Genomic DNA, 11,784 nt, shown 5'->3' on the forward strand with positions numbered 1-11,784 from the left:
GTCAGAGAGGCAATGTCATTCACTGTTGTCTGCCAATTCTGCCTTTTGATGAGGAACATGTTGCCCATTGATGACTTCCGAAGCTGGATCACGTCAAACAGCAGGTACATGAAGGTCTTGTGGCGTGCGAACCTACGCCAATAAGCAGAGGCCAGCATCACTATTTAAATATTTTCAAAGAAAGCGACCCACCTTCTACTGTGGTGATGCAAAGCCCAGTCGGCGAAAGCGCCGAGTGATACCGGGACAGTCCGCTCATCGAGATGGCCCCCTATCCCTGCTGGAAACAAGGTTGGGAATGCGGCGGTAAAGTAATGGGGATCTGACCAGTGATCCACCAGGGTGGCTTCTCCACGGGTTTTGTAAGAGATTATCGGCATCTTTCTATGATCGAGGGCCCGCGTGTTTCTCTCACTTTCTCTAGCCGACATGTCCTGACGCGATGGCGCCGGTCTGTCTGTGGCAACGCTAAACAGAGCGTCCAACGCACGCAGATTCGGGTCCTGACGTTCTCCATTGATATCGGTGGAGACAGAACCAGTGATGAGAGGACCACCGCCACTGGCGTGAAGGGCACTGTCTTGGGCAGCCTGAAGATCGTTCTCGTAGTTCCCTGTCTGTAGGTTTACCGTGTACCCCTCACGCTCATGGTGATCGGGCTCGTCGAGACTGATGATGTTATCGCGCAGCTCTGGCGGGATGAAGTCATCGCCCCAGCTATCGATCATGGGACGGTTGATCGTGAGATTACGGTAGAGGTGGTTATGTTGAACAAGGTATTGCAAGGCCGCCAGTACCTTCGCTTTCCGAACGAGCAGGAATGGATTCAGGTCCGAATCCTTAGGGGGCCGAGCACCCAGCCAGAACACCTTGATTAGGCTATGCAGAGTTAACTCCGGGCTCGGTAGGATCTCGAGTAGTGGTCCTGGGTCTTGTGGGATGACAATGAAATGACCGCGGAGGGCATGGTAGTTGACTGGCGCGGAGCGGCCACCCGGCCGCAGTTTCAAAACGACACCGAGAGGATGGCACTTTGCAACGAGGCATTCTTCCGTCAGGGTGAGGCCTTCCAAAGCGGACAGATAGTCCTGGCACAGAGTTACATTCACCAGGTTCTTCGCAGAGAACTTAGGAATCATGTCTCGATTGAGTGAAGCATGGCATGACGAGCAGAGATCCCAAGTGTCATCATGCCTACCGCAAGTATCAAGGGCTCCCTCCAATGGCAGCAGTAAAGGGACATCATTATCCACATGGTAGATATTAGTGTTGGGGACAAGTTTTCCGCATGAACAACAGACACATCTTTTCGCAGCAGCGGAAATCTCATCCTCGAATCTGGTTACGGATGTTCGTATGTGTGAACAGGAGATCTCAGGGGGAAACGCATCGGAAGCGACGGCCCGAGCCTCCAGCTCATCGCGCAGGAAACCCAGCGCTCGATGTAAACTATCTTGTGACGTGCCCAGCTCTAGCGGTCTTTGCCTTTTGAGCGTGGCGCTCAATGAAGTCGGGTTGCATCTTTTCTTTCCGGCGGCGACTGGGGATGGCTGTGAGGACAATGGCAGCTGTAAGGGAGGCACTGGCAGAGGACGCGCAGGAAGCAGCACTCTTTTTGTTCTCGGTTCGGCTCCCGGGTTGCACCTTTTCTTTCCGGCGGCGACTGGGGATGGCTGTGAGATCAATGGCAGCTGTAAGGGAGGCACTGGCAGAGGACCCGCAGGAAGCAGCACTCTTTTTGTTCTCGGCTCAGCTCCCGGGTTTAATGGCACAGGAACTGGCCGAAGTGTAGGGGTTGAAATGTGTAACGATTGAGGCGGAGTGAGTGGTGGATGCGAAGCTGGTGCTAGAGGCCTTAAAAGAGTCCTCGTTGCTGGCAAGGATGCCCCAGTGTCATGAACGGGGTTCAGGGCGAGCGAAACTGGTACCAGAGGCCTTAAAACACGAAGGGTGGAAAATGCAGGTGCGGAAGTGGAATTTAGAGGAGGCGGTCCAGTAGAACGTTTACTCCCCCCGCAGCGGCCGTAAATTGTCGACTAGCTAAGGCTCGCTGAGAGGCCTTGCGGCGGCAATTATCGCAGGACTTAAACTGTGTGGACTGCCACGGTCTGGCGCAACCAGAACAGAGAGTACGTCGCGCAGGAAGAGACGGCATCAGAAGGAGCGAAACATGGAGGAGAAGGCAGCAGCGAGGAAGACCAGGGAAAATAATAATCTTATAATAGAAAGCCCAGAGTGCCTTCCAATCCGGTGCTCTGTTACCCTTTTGCAGCCTTCCGAATTGTTGCACAATCAGAGTGCAGCCGGAGCACGGTGTTTTTTGTGCAACAGTATTTACGTGGTTTTTGACAGGGTTTGGGCTACCACGACCCAAATAAAACCTATCGGGTTCGGCCGCTGTCTCCCGCAACTTTAACCGTGCTATGACCCATGCAGCCACACCTGTTGGCACTCCCACTAGGCCCGATATCTTCGAATATTACCTCATGAAAGAAAAATGCAAGGTTCGCTCTCTTGGTCCCTTGACATAATAACCTTGACCATCAAGAATTCTCAGTCTACCACGTTTGTCTAACAATCTTCACGTAAAAGTGACAAGATTAGGCAATACGAATACGGGAAGCACCAAGCCGAAGGAGGGAAGAAAGGCAAGCTTCAGACCAGCAAAAGAGAAGAGAGCCTGGAGAAGGCCAAAAACCCCCTCAAAACACCAAACCCCCCTCAAAACACTTACCGTAACGCCCGAGACAGGCAGGCACGTGAAAGGAAAGGAAAAGCAGCAAATGAAAGGCGAAAGCGCGAAGTAGAAACAGCAAGTAAGAGCGAAGAAAGAAATATCAAATAAGAGCAATCCTTGGCAAGCGAAACGGACCAACCAGCGTCCCAAATCCGGCCGAAGTTTGACAGTGGGAACGCAGCAAAGCTTCGCAGGCAGGTCGCAGGCAGGTCGCAGGCAGGTCGCGTGGGGTTGTAAACCCTTTCACTCGTTCCTCGTTTCAGGGCAACGAAGAGTTTGGCAGTGAGAGGCCAGCAAAGGTTGGCGGGCAGCTCGCGCAGGGTTGTAAACCCTTTCACTACGTTCCTTCGTTTCAGGGCAGGCCAGCAAAGGTTGGCGGGCAGCTCGCGCAGGGTTGTAAACCCTTTCACTACGTTCCTTCGTTTCAGGGCAGGCCAGCAAAGGTTGGCGGGCAGCTCGCGCAGGGTTGTAAACCCTTTCACTACGTTCCTTCGTTTCAGGGCAGAGGCCAGCAAAGGTTGGCGGGCAGCTCGCGCAGGGTTGTAAACCCTTTCACTACGTTCCTTCGTTTCAGGGCAGAGGCCAGCAAAGGTTGGCGGGCAGCTCGCGCAGGGTTGTAAACCCTTTCACTACGTTCCTTCGTTTCAGGGCAGGCCAGCAAAGGTTGGCGGGCAGCTCGCGCAGGGTTGTAAACCCTTTCACTACGTTCCTTCGTTTCAGGGCATTTCACTACGTTCCTTCGTTTCAGGGCATTATCCTCGCCACAGAGTTTTTTTAATCAAGTCTATTTTAGCTTGGTTAGCTTTTCTCCTAAATAGCTTTATCTAATTCAGCCGCTTTAGCTGTTCTTCCTGTCTATTCTCAGATGTCCTTTTTCGAAGTCAAAAAAGCAGCTTTTATGCTTGGCAAATTATGTAAAATGCTAATCCTTACTTTATATAAGGATTTACCGTCTAACCAAATGAATAAAACGTAGTGTGAGTAAAGGGACGAGCTGAAGCTGGGGCAGTGCAAGGAAGAAACCTCACTAACACGTATCTTGATTAGGCTGCGGCAAATCTGCTCCGTTGGATATCAGTTCTTCTAGTTATTAAGATATTTTAACCGAAGGGGCTATTCCGTACGGAGTACCCCCTCCCGTAAGACGTAATTTCAAGCTCTGGGTGACCGGGTCGGTGCCCGCAAGTTTCTATCGTTCTTGTTCCACGTGGCTTAGTATATAAGCGCTAATCCTGCTGTCATTGCTATGTGAAATGCTCTTCGTAGCCCTTTGTTCATGTCAATCATGGATCCTCGAGATGCATGCTGCTATACCGCTATACATACCAATTCTAAGCTCTCAATTCCCATTCGAATTTTCCCTATCTCTCACCGGCCGGTCCCAATCATTCTAGGTGCTCCATGCATGGACCAGAGCAGACGGCTGGTGATTAGGGGCAACGAGTAACAAAGCCCGCAATGGGTAATAAAGGCTAAAGTTAAACGGCAAAATAAGTTTATTTTAACTAAAGTGAAACAATTTTAGGGATACCTTTGTTAATGAAAATATTTTGAACATTTACAGATCAAACGACCCGGGTGTCTTTTCAGCCGGATGGACCGGATATCTTTTTGTTCGGATCAACCGGATACGAATTGCTACAGTATTATGTAGAGAAACAATGCATTCTAGCTAATAAAGTAGGGATAGAAACTCTAGTTGTTGGTATCACCAGCTAGGTACTGTATACACAGTTAAGTGGACAGTGGTTATGCTTCCAAAGCAAAAGTCAATTTGATTCATGTAAAATAGATGTTCCTCCTAGGTCAAGGCTCAATACCCCTGAATCCATACGGCGGGAGCCGTTGTTTAGCAAGATTACGTTCAACCTGTCTTTGCTTATTCTGACGGGAGTATATGTCCCGACACTAGTTTTCATTATTATATAAAATCGTTCAGGCAGGCCCTATTATTTATTAGATCTGTTCAAACCATTCTCAACTACATCCAAATACTTTGTTTATCCAGACTAAACTAGTATTGTTCTCATAACAAATCATGGTATGTATATTTGCCGTCGTTTTGGTCACCTAGACTGACCAGCATAGTTCTTCCCTGTTTTTCTGACGTATCTGTTAATATGTCTACAACCGCTTGTCACCCTGGCTGCCCCCCAGTCGGACGCGCACCCAATCATGACTCCATGGCGTGAGACCTTTGGTCGTCCATCGAGCTTCGATTTCCACTGGAGCTTCAGTACAGCCGCCATCGGCGACGTTCGGAGCCTAACGGAACGATTCCAATCGGGGGCCGAAATAAACGTCTATCGGGCAGCGTTGAACGCGAATCAGGAAGTCATCGATGTCTTCGTGGCACCCACAGGAACCTATTCAGAGGTCATTTTTAATGTCTACCACAACGGAAATATAGTTACCCGTTACAGTTTGGAGGGGCAGGCGGACACCAGTGACATAAACTCGGGCTCGGAAGGACAGTTCGCTATGATTCCGCTTCCAGATGGCGCCCAGACGATTACAATTTATTGGCGTGTGGAGCAAGATTTGTAACTAGTGACTCCGTGTTCGGCAAGTGTGGGTAAACATGCCAATATACACAGACGAGCAACAGTAGAAGCAGGAGGGGACCGCTAAGACTCGTTTCTTAGAGACTTCGAAAGAAGGTGGGGGTGGAAGAGTTAAGGAAAGACGTTTCAGCTCTCTCAGCGCGTGTGGCCACCAAGATTCCTGTCACTGGAAAGTAATAGACTTGATCCACAGGAGATAATTAGCAATACTCAATGCTGGGTTCATACGCATCCTCTCTTACCCTCCTTGTGTGGGAGTTCGCTTCTCCATTGATGATGGAAAGACCTTGGTCCAAGGAAGTCGTAGGTCTCACAGGACGACCCCCACCTTCTCTGGTAGGGGGTTATCCCACAGCCAAAATGCAATTGACAGCCATAATGCAAAAGTTTCAATTTCTTTAATTTCTGGCTCGTTTCTTAGACGTACAAGGTCCAGGATCCATAAAATAAAGCCCATCAGTAGCTTCACTAGCCAATGATGTATCGTCATCCCCATTTTCAAGCGTTTCCTCCAATTCTTTAGCTGCTAAATCAGCCGCCATTTTCATTGCGTCCCTTCGCCAAGCACGAAGCTTCGACTCATCTTCTTTCTCACGCCTACGCTGTACTAGCCTATTGCCTGAAATTGATAAAATGGGGCGCCTTGTAGCTTCCTTTACTGTACCCATCTTTTGCTTGCTGGCTTTTTCCCAGGCGTTTTATAGCTAAGGGCGCGCATAAGGCTCATCTCCGCGAGTTCCGTTATATACAGTAGTTTTCGAAATCAGTTATACAGTATACCCCTAGGTAGGGGAAAACCCCGAAAGTCTAGTCTCAGACTCTCAAGACTGGAACCACGACACATAATACTCCGCCCCTGCCTCAAACATCCTCCGAGCGTTAGGAACACTCCCCCAACTGTTGCCGTCTATATCAATTCTATTGATAACGTTCCCCAAAACATCAAATATAGTGAAACGATACTGGCCATCCTCGCCGTTGAGAATGTTGAAGACTATGTCGGTTGCTGACGTGAGAACGATTTCAATAATCATTGAACCGAACGGGTTGTTTGAGGTTACAGGGTCGGTTGAGGTTCCCAGTCCTGGAATTACCACTTTATGGTTGCGACGAGGTACAAGAACATGTGTATTTGCATTCATGTTCCTAATAAGAGTCAGTTCATATTTTCTCATAATATTAGGATGTCTTTCATACTCCGGAAAATGGTGGACCATAGTGGTTGATCCGGGTACATCTCCCTTAGGAGTGAGGGAGTTTGGAGAGACTGGGGCCACATCAACAGTCCTAGAATGGGGATCAGAGACTGGCTTGCACCATCCTGGGAGAGCCAGTAGGCCAAGAGGGACTAAGTAAATAGGTCTCATTTCTGTCGTTGAAAGATCACTGAAATGAATTAACAGTGAATCAATGTAGTAGAGGTCACAGAGGAAGACAGCCGCTGCGAAAGACCTGGCGAGCGTTATATAATGCTTTTTGGACTATTACAGTACTTAAGTAGTTCTTGGGTCTTACCTCGTGGAGTATCGTGGCGTCACCTGTATGGGATACTTGTTCTGGAATGGAGCCAGGCAGCAAGGAAGTGGGGTTACTCGAATTCTTGGGGCAAAATGTGCCTTCAAATCAATGCAGCAGGAGTAAGCCAATACCCATTACTGCACACATGTATTGACTGCAATCCGGTAACTATATCCCTACCGTGCCCTATCCTTTCCCTATTACTCCAGCCTGCTATCAAGTGTATAAATATCTTAACTTGTTTTAGTAGGTTCAAACCGGATACCGAATGGGGCTTCGAAACGTCTAGCTCGGTTACGATGGGCAAAATCGCATTGCAAACTTTGAGCCCTTGCACAGCTTGGTCTGGCCTGGGCTATCTGTGATTAATCTACCTTTAGAGTGGCGAGAAAGCCTCCACTTGACGGAGCGAGACTCAACTTAACAGTTACCGGCATTGATTCAGGTTCTCGCAGACCAAACAGGCTTCTCGAGGAATTCTCAACGCAGGAGGGGTGGCGGGCTCATGGGCGATTATACTGTGCTTCTGGGACACCTTGCTAACCACTAGGCTGGGAACAGTACCACACTCCATGCAAATCATATCGGCTAAGTTCGCATGGAAAATGCAAACGGATGATAGAGACAGAAAACAACAAAGATATAGCGCCGAAGTATCGCACAAGCAACAGATTAAAGCCGATGCCGGAAGACTTGCTGATTAGAGGACACATCTGGAGCCGGCTGTATTACCCTGCGAAATTCTTTGATCAGATGGGTGTAGACATTGACAGACCATTGATTGAGGAGCCGTGGACGATGCTTCCGAGAAGGCATAGGTGCCTGTGGCTTGGAGTGCGGATTGCAACTGTTTGTCTTACCTAGAGATTTGTATAGTACATTGTTTGCTGACCATATCTTGGCATTTAGCTTTCTCGCTGGATGACGTATGACAGGACCCGACACTTTACGTCTACCCTACTTGCCCATCGGTTTGCGGCAGTTGCTCAATCTACTGACCACTTGAGTGGGAATCCATACTTGAGCCCAGGCCTCTAGAGCAGAAAATGGGGAGCTTCGAATACGCAGGCACGGGTGCCTGTCCTAATTGAGGCGTATTGAGACCATTCATTCGTTTAGTCACCGTTATTGGTCCTGCATTGATAGCACCTAGGAAGTGCGAGGTTCTAAAAGCTAGCCAAGATACACAGAAAAGAATACCTCGCAATTCCAACTAGATGCGCTTAAGAGTCAGGGCCGGATTTTTCTTCCTTGTTGAATTATCATTTTGTGGATTTGCCGCTCCATGTACATAATCCGTTCCAGACTTAGGAGTCAGAAAGTGACGTTGGAAGCACCCAATTTGTGCTAAATTGTATGGACAGGGAGTTTCAGAACGGCGTGATTGCGTCTAGCCCAGTTGAGCCTGCGAAGCTCCCGAGGTCGCAGATACTGCGGTAACTCGATATACTACTAACTAATATGAACTAGTAGTGGCATGGTTCTTTTTTAGCTTGAACGTATCTAGAGTCAGTAATTCTCCGTCATGTTCGGTAATTCTCTACAGATAGCAGGGCTTTTATCTCAGACGCCGTCTCATTACTGCCTCCAGAAATCAGGGAAACTAAATCCACTAACTAGGCTTGATGCGTTTGATATCAATTTGCTTGTGCTTGATGTCTTTCACGGCTGAAGTCTAGGAAAAGTGAGATTTTCCTTGCTTATGCACATTTTCCGTCTCTGTCCATATAAACAGCAAATAGATATCCATAGCGGTATCCAGATACAAACATGCACATCTTCATCATCACTATCAAGAATCGGTGATGGTCCTATTGACGGTTGCATCGGTGCTAGGAATTCATCTCTTAACCCTAGGAGTTCTCTTGCTCCCGGGGGCCCCTGAAACGTTTCTGGGAGCAAAGAAACAGCCTCTAGGAGCCACGTAGCCCCCAGGAAGCCCGATGTAGCTTCTGGGGTCTGCTATCCCCGCCTCGGGGAATCAAAGCCGCGTTCCTGTTGACGACTTGTTGATTCCTGGGGCGATGATTTGGCCTTCTAGGATTGACCGAACGACGCAGAATTGTGCGCAGGTCCGGTGAAGGTGTTTTGTGAGGGCTTTCGCCGATCTCAGAAGGCAAGACAGTGACTCTAGGACCCTAAAGTAAGCTCCCAGGGGCTCCACAGCTCCCAGATCTGGTCAATGTATTGCCAGAGCCAGTGTCGTATTCAGTCAGGAACGTAAAGTGAAGATCCCAGGGGCAGATCTCATTTTCCTAGGGATTAGAAATAGCCCCAGGAGCTAAACAGCAGTTCCTAGAGTACAAATAGCTCCAAGAAATGCCTTTGAGGTTTCCAGGGCGTGACATATTGATTCCCAGAGTAAAGTTAACAAGCAAAAGACCTCGTCAGTTCTCCCGCCTGTGGCCTTTTTGCCAACAATCCCCTGCCTTCACGCAACACGGCTCCACTGAGATGAATCCATGTCTGTTTTTCTTTGGTCACCGCCCTTAGGTATGATGAAAACAGAGCTTTTATCGATACAGTTCCGAGCTAAGACATTCTCGGAATCAGCGAAGCAGTCAATAGCTATTAGCTGAGGTGTGACGGTGTCCTGCACTTGCAAAGAGGAACCGTCGCATTGTATTCTAGGGTTGAATTAGAGCTGTTAACGATACGATATCGGCACTGTTTTCCCATATCGTCAATCGGCACCGTCAACTTCGAAGTCTGCCGATATCGTATCGGCAATCGACATCGACAGTTTCAGAAACTGTCGATACGATATCGGCAAATGATATTATCGTCGGCGATATATCGTCACCGGTAATTGGACAATAAGAGAATAGCTCCTGGTCCTAGAAATAGAAGACTTTACTACAAAGAGAATGTAAGCTTAGATACTCGTTAATTAGGGCAATCCGATTCCGTTGTGTAGTCCTACGTTGTGTTGTTGCCGTACTATGTGGCTTGATATTTATATATTTTATGTTGCTCTCCCGTCCTATCAACCAACTCTGCTATTGCAGGGTACATGTCTAATCCTTTCTAAGTTGCTTCCATTCCTCTGCGCATACGTATATATATATTTACGTCATTGGCTTTTTCCTGCCAACATACTATCATATTACCTGTTCTATTTTATGGCTACGCCTTCCTTCTTCCGTTATGCTATATGGCAGAATATCCAGAGGTCATAAGGGTTCAATCCCATTTTATGGTTCAACTCTATTTAGACGCGACGCGTCTGAGAGACTGGGACGCGTGCCCCTACCTCTTCTTCGTTGGCAGTGAAGCTCTTCCAGAAACTAATCAACTCCACATATGACTCTTCAACCCTGGTTCTACTGAGCTACTGGGTCCGTATCAAAAGGGAGCTGTGATCAGCAATTTGTATTCATTCACACTGCACCAGTGGCCCGGTGTATCCAACACAAAATGCGTACCCGGCAGAAACGCCTCAACTACCGAGTTCTGAATGACGAGAGCGATGGAGAGTCTTTGCCCGAGGATCAAACCGACCAATCAAGCGAGTCAAGCGAGCCACCGAGCAATCTCACACATACGCTCCCAACCTGTCAAAAAGACGCGGTGATCCTCGCCAACATACCAGATTGCGAACTCCTACCTTCCGAGTCTGTGTCGCAAGTGCTAGTATCCCAAGAGAGCTCAACAGATGCTGGTACTTCAATCACAAGCCACGTATCGTCTCGATGGTGTAAACGGCCAGCGCCGGCTACAGAGTGGATCTGGGGGTACTTCGAGACTACAGCCATTGATTGTCCATGGGTTATCAAGAGGACCAACAAGAGGCGGCTGGTCGACCGAGAGATTCGCTGTATGCATGTAGATGAAAAAACGGGAACACGCTGTGACTGGCATACGTCAGATTCTCAAAGGCAAAACACAACCAGCAACATGAAAACCCACTTGGCAAAGCATGGCATTTACTGCCCGACCTCCAGTATACAGCCAGCGAAGAAGGGACCAGACATTCGGAGTTTTATGGGTGGTAAACAGAGTCTCACCCATCAAGAGGTCTTGGAAAGGAATGCCATTCGCTGGATCGTGACTGATATGAAAGCCTTCACCACTGTCGAGTCTCCAGAGTTTCAGCAAATGTTCCGAGACATTCCTGGGATTGAGCCTCCATTCACTTCTCGCCACACCTTGCGGGATCGAATCATGCAAGAGTTCGCCATACAGCGCACCAACCTGAAGAATGAGCTGACTTTGACTTGCAAAACCATTGCCTTATCACTGGATATCTGGACAAGCCAGAATCATCTTCCTATTTTAGGGATAATAGGTCATTGGCTGACTGACGAATTTGAGTACCGCGAGAGATTACTCGAGTTCACCGAACTCCAGGGCGTTCATAGTGGAGAAAATCTGGCAATTGCAGTGGAAAATATGCTTACTGAGTTGAGTCTCGAGGACAAGCTCATTTCCATTACAGGCGACAACGCCAGTAACAATGAGGCCATGGCATCGGAGTTGTACTTCTCCCTTTCCGACCGACCTAGGGGGGCAGACGCCATGCCAGCACCACTCTATCGAGGTCTTGACAGCTATATCCGCTGCCTGGCTCATGTCCTCAATCTGATTGTGAAAGATATCCTCCGTAACGTGGGGTCGGGGACGATGGAACAAGCGCAAGTTGCCTGTGACTGTTTACAGACTGGTAACTCGATCACCGATCACTCAGCCATAGGGAGATTACGGGTCCTCGCTCTTTGGATTAACCGAAGTCCTCAGCGCCGACAGAAATGGAAGGAGATTTGCAGACTCAACAATCTTCCAGAAAAATTCGTAGCGTACGATGTTACGACACGATGGAACTCGACATTTCGCATGGTGGATGATGGTTTGAAGTCAAGGCAACAAGTCAACAAGTTCCTAAACCTTCAGGAGGAACTCCCGCCGTTCACTCTCCAAGATTGGTCACGGCTGGAACAGATTCACACAGTACTCCACAAATTCAGT

The 11,784-nt window shown here is 48.5% G+C and overlaps 1 protein-coding gene across 1 annotated transcript; it reads left to right on the plus strand.

Annotated features, from left to right (window-relative positions):
- Positions 1 to 4,775: 4,775 nt before the first annotated feature.
- N7446_012076 (uncharacterized protein) lies at positions 4,776 to 5,284 on the plus strand (the record flags this gene model as incomplete). The annotated part of the gene is made up of 2 exons (XM_058520818.1): positions 4,776 to 4,778; positions 4,826 to 5,284. The coding sequence occupies 2 exons, from the start codon at positions 4,776 to 4,778 to the stop codon at positions 5,282 to 5,284; spliced, it is 462 nt and encodes a 153-aa protein (XP_058367104.1).
- Between the last annotated feature and the right edge of the window lie 6,500 nt (positions 5,285 to 11,784).

The sequence above is a fragment of the Penicillium canescens genome (assembly GCF_028828765.1).
Source record: "Penicillium canescens strain IBT 15451 chromosome Unknown utg000009l_segment0_segment0, whole genome shotgun sequence".
Lineage (NCBI taxonomy): Eukaryota > Fungi > Ascomycota > Eurotiomycetes > Eurotiales > Aspergillaceae > Penicillium > Penicillium canescens.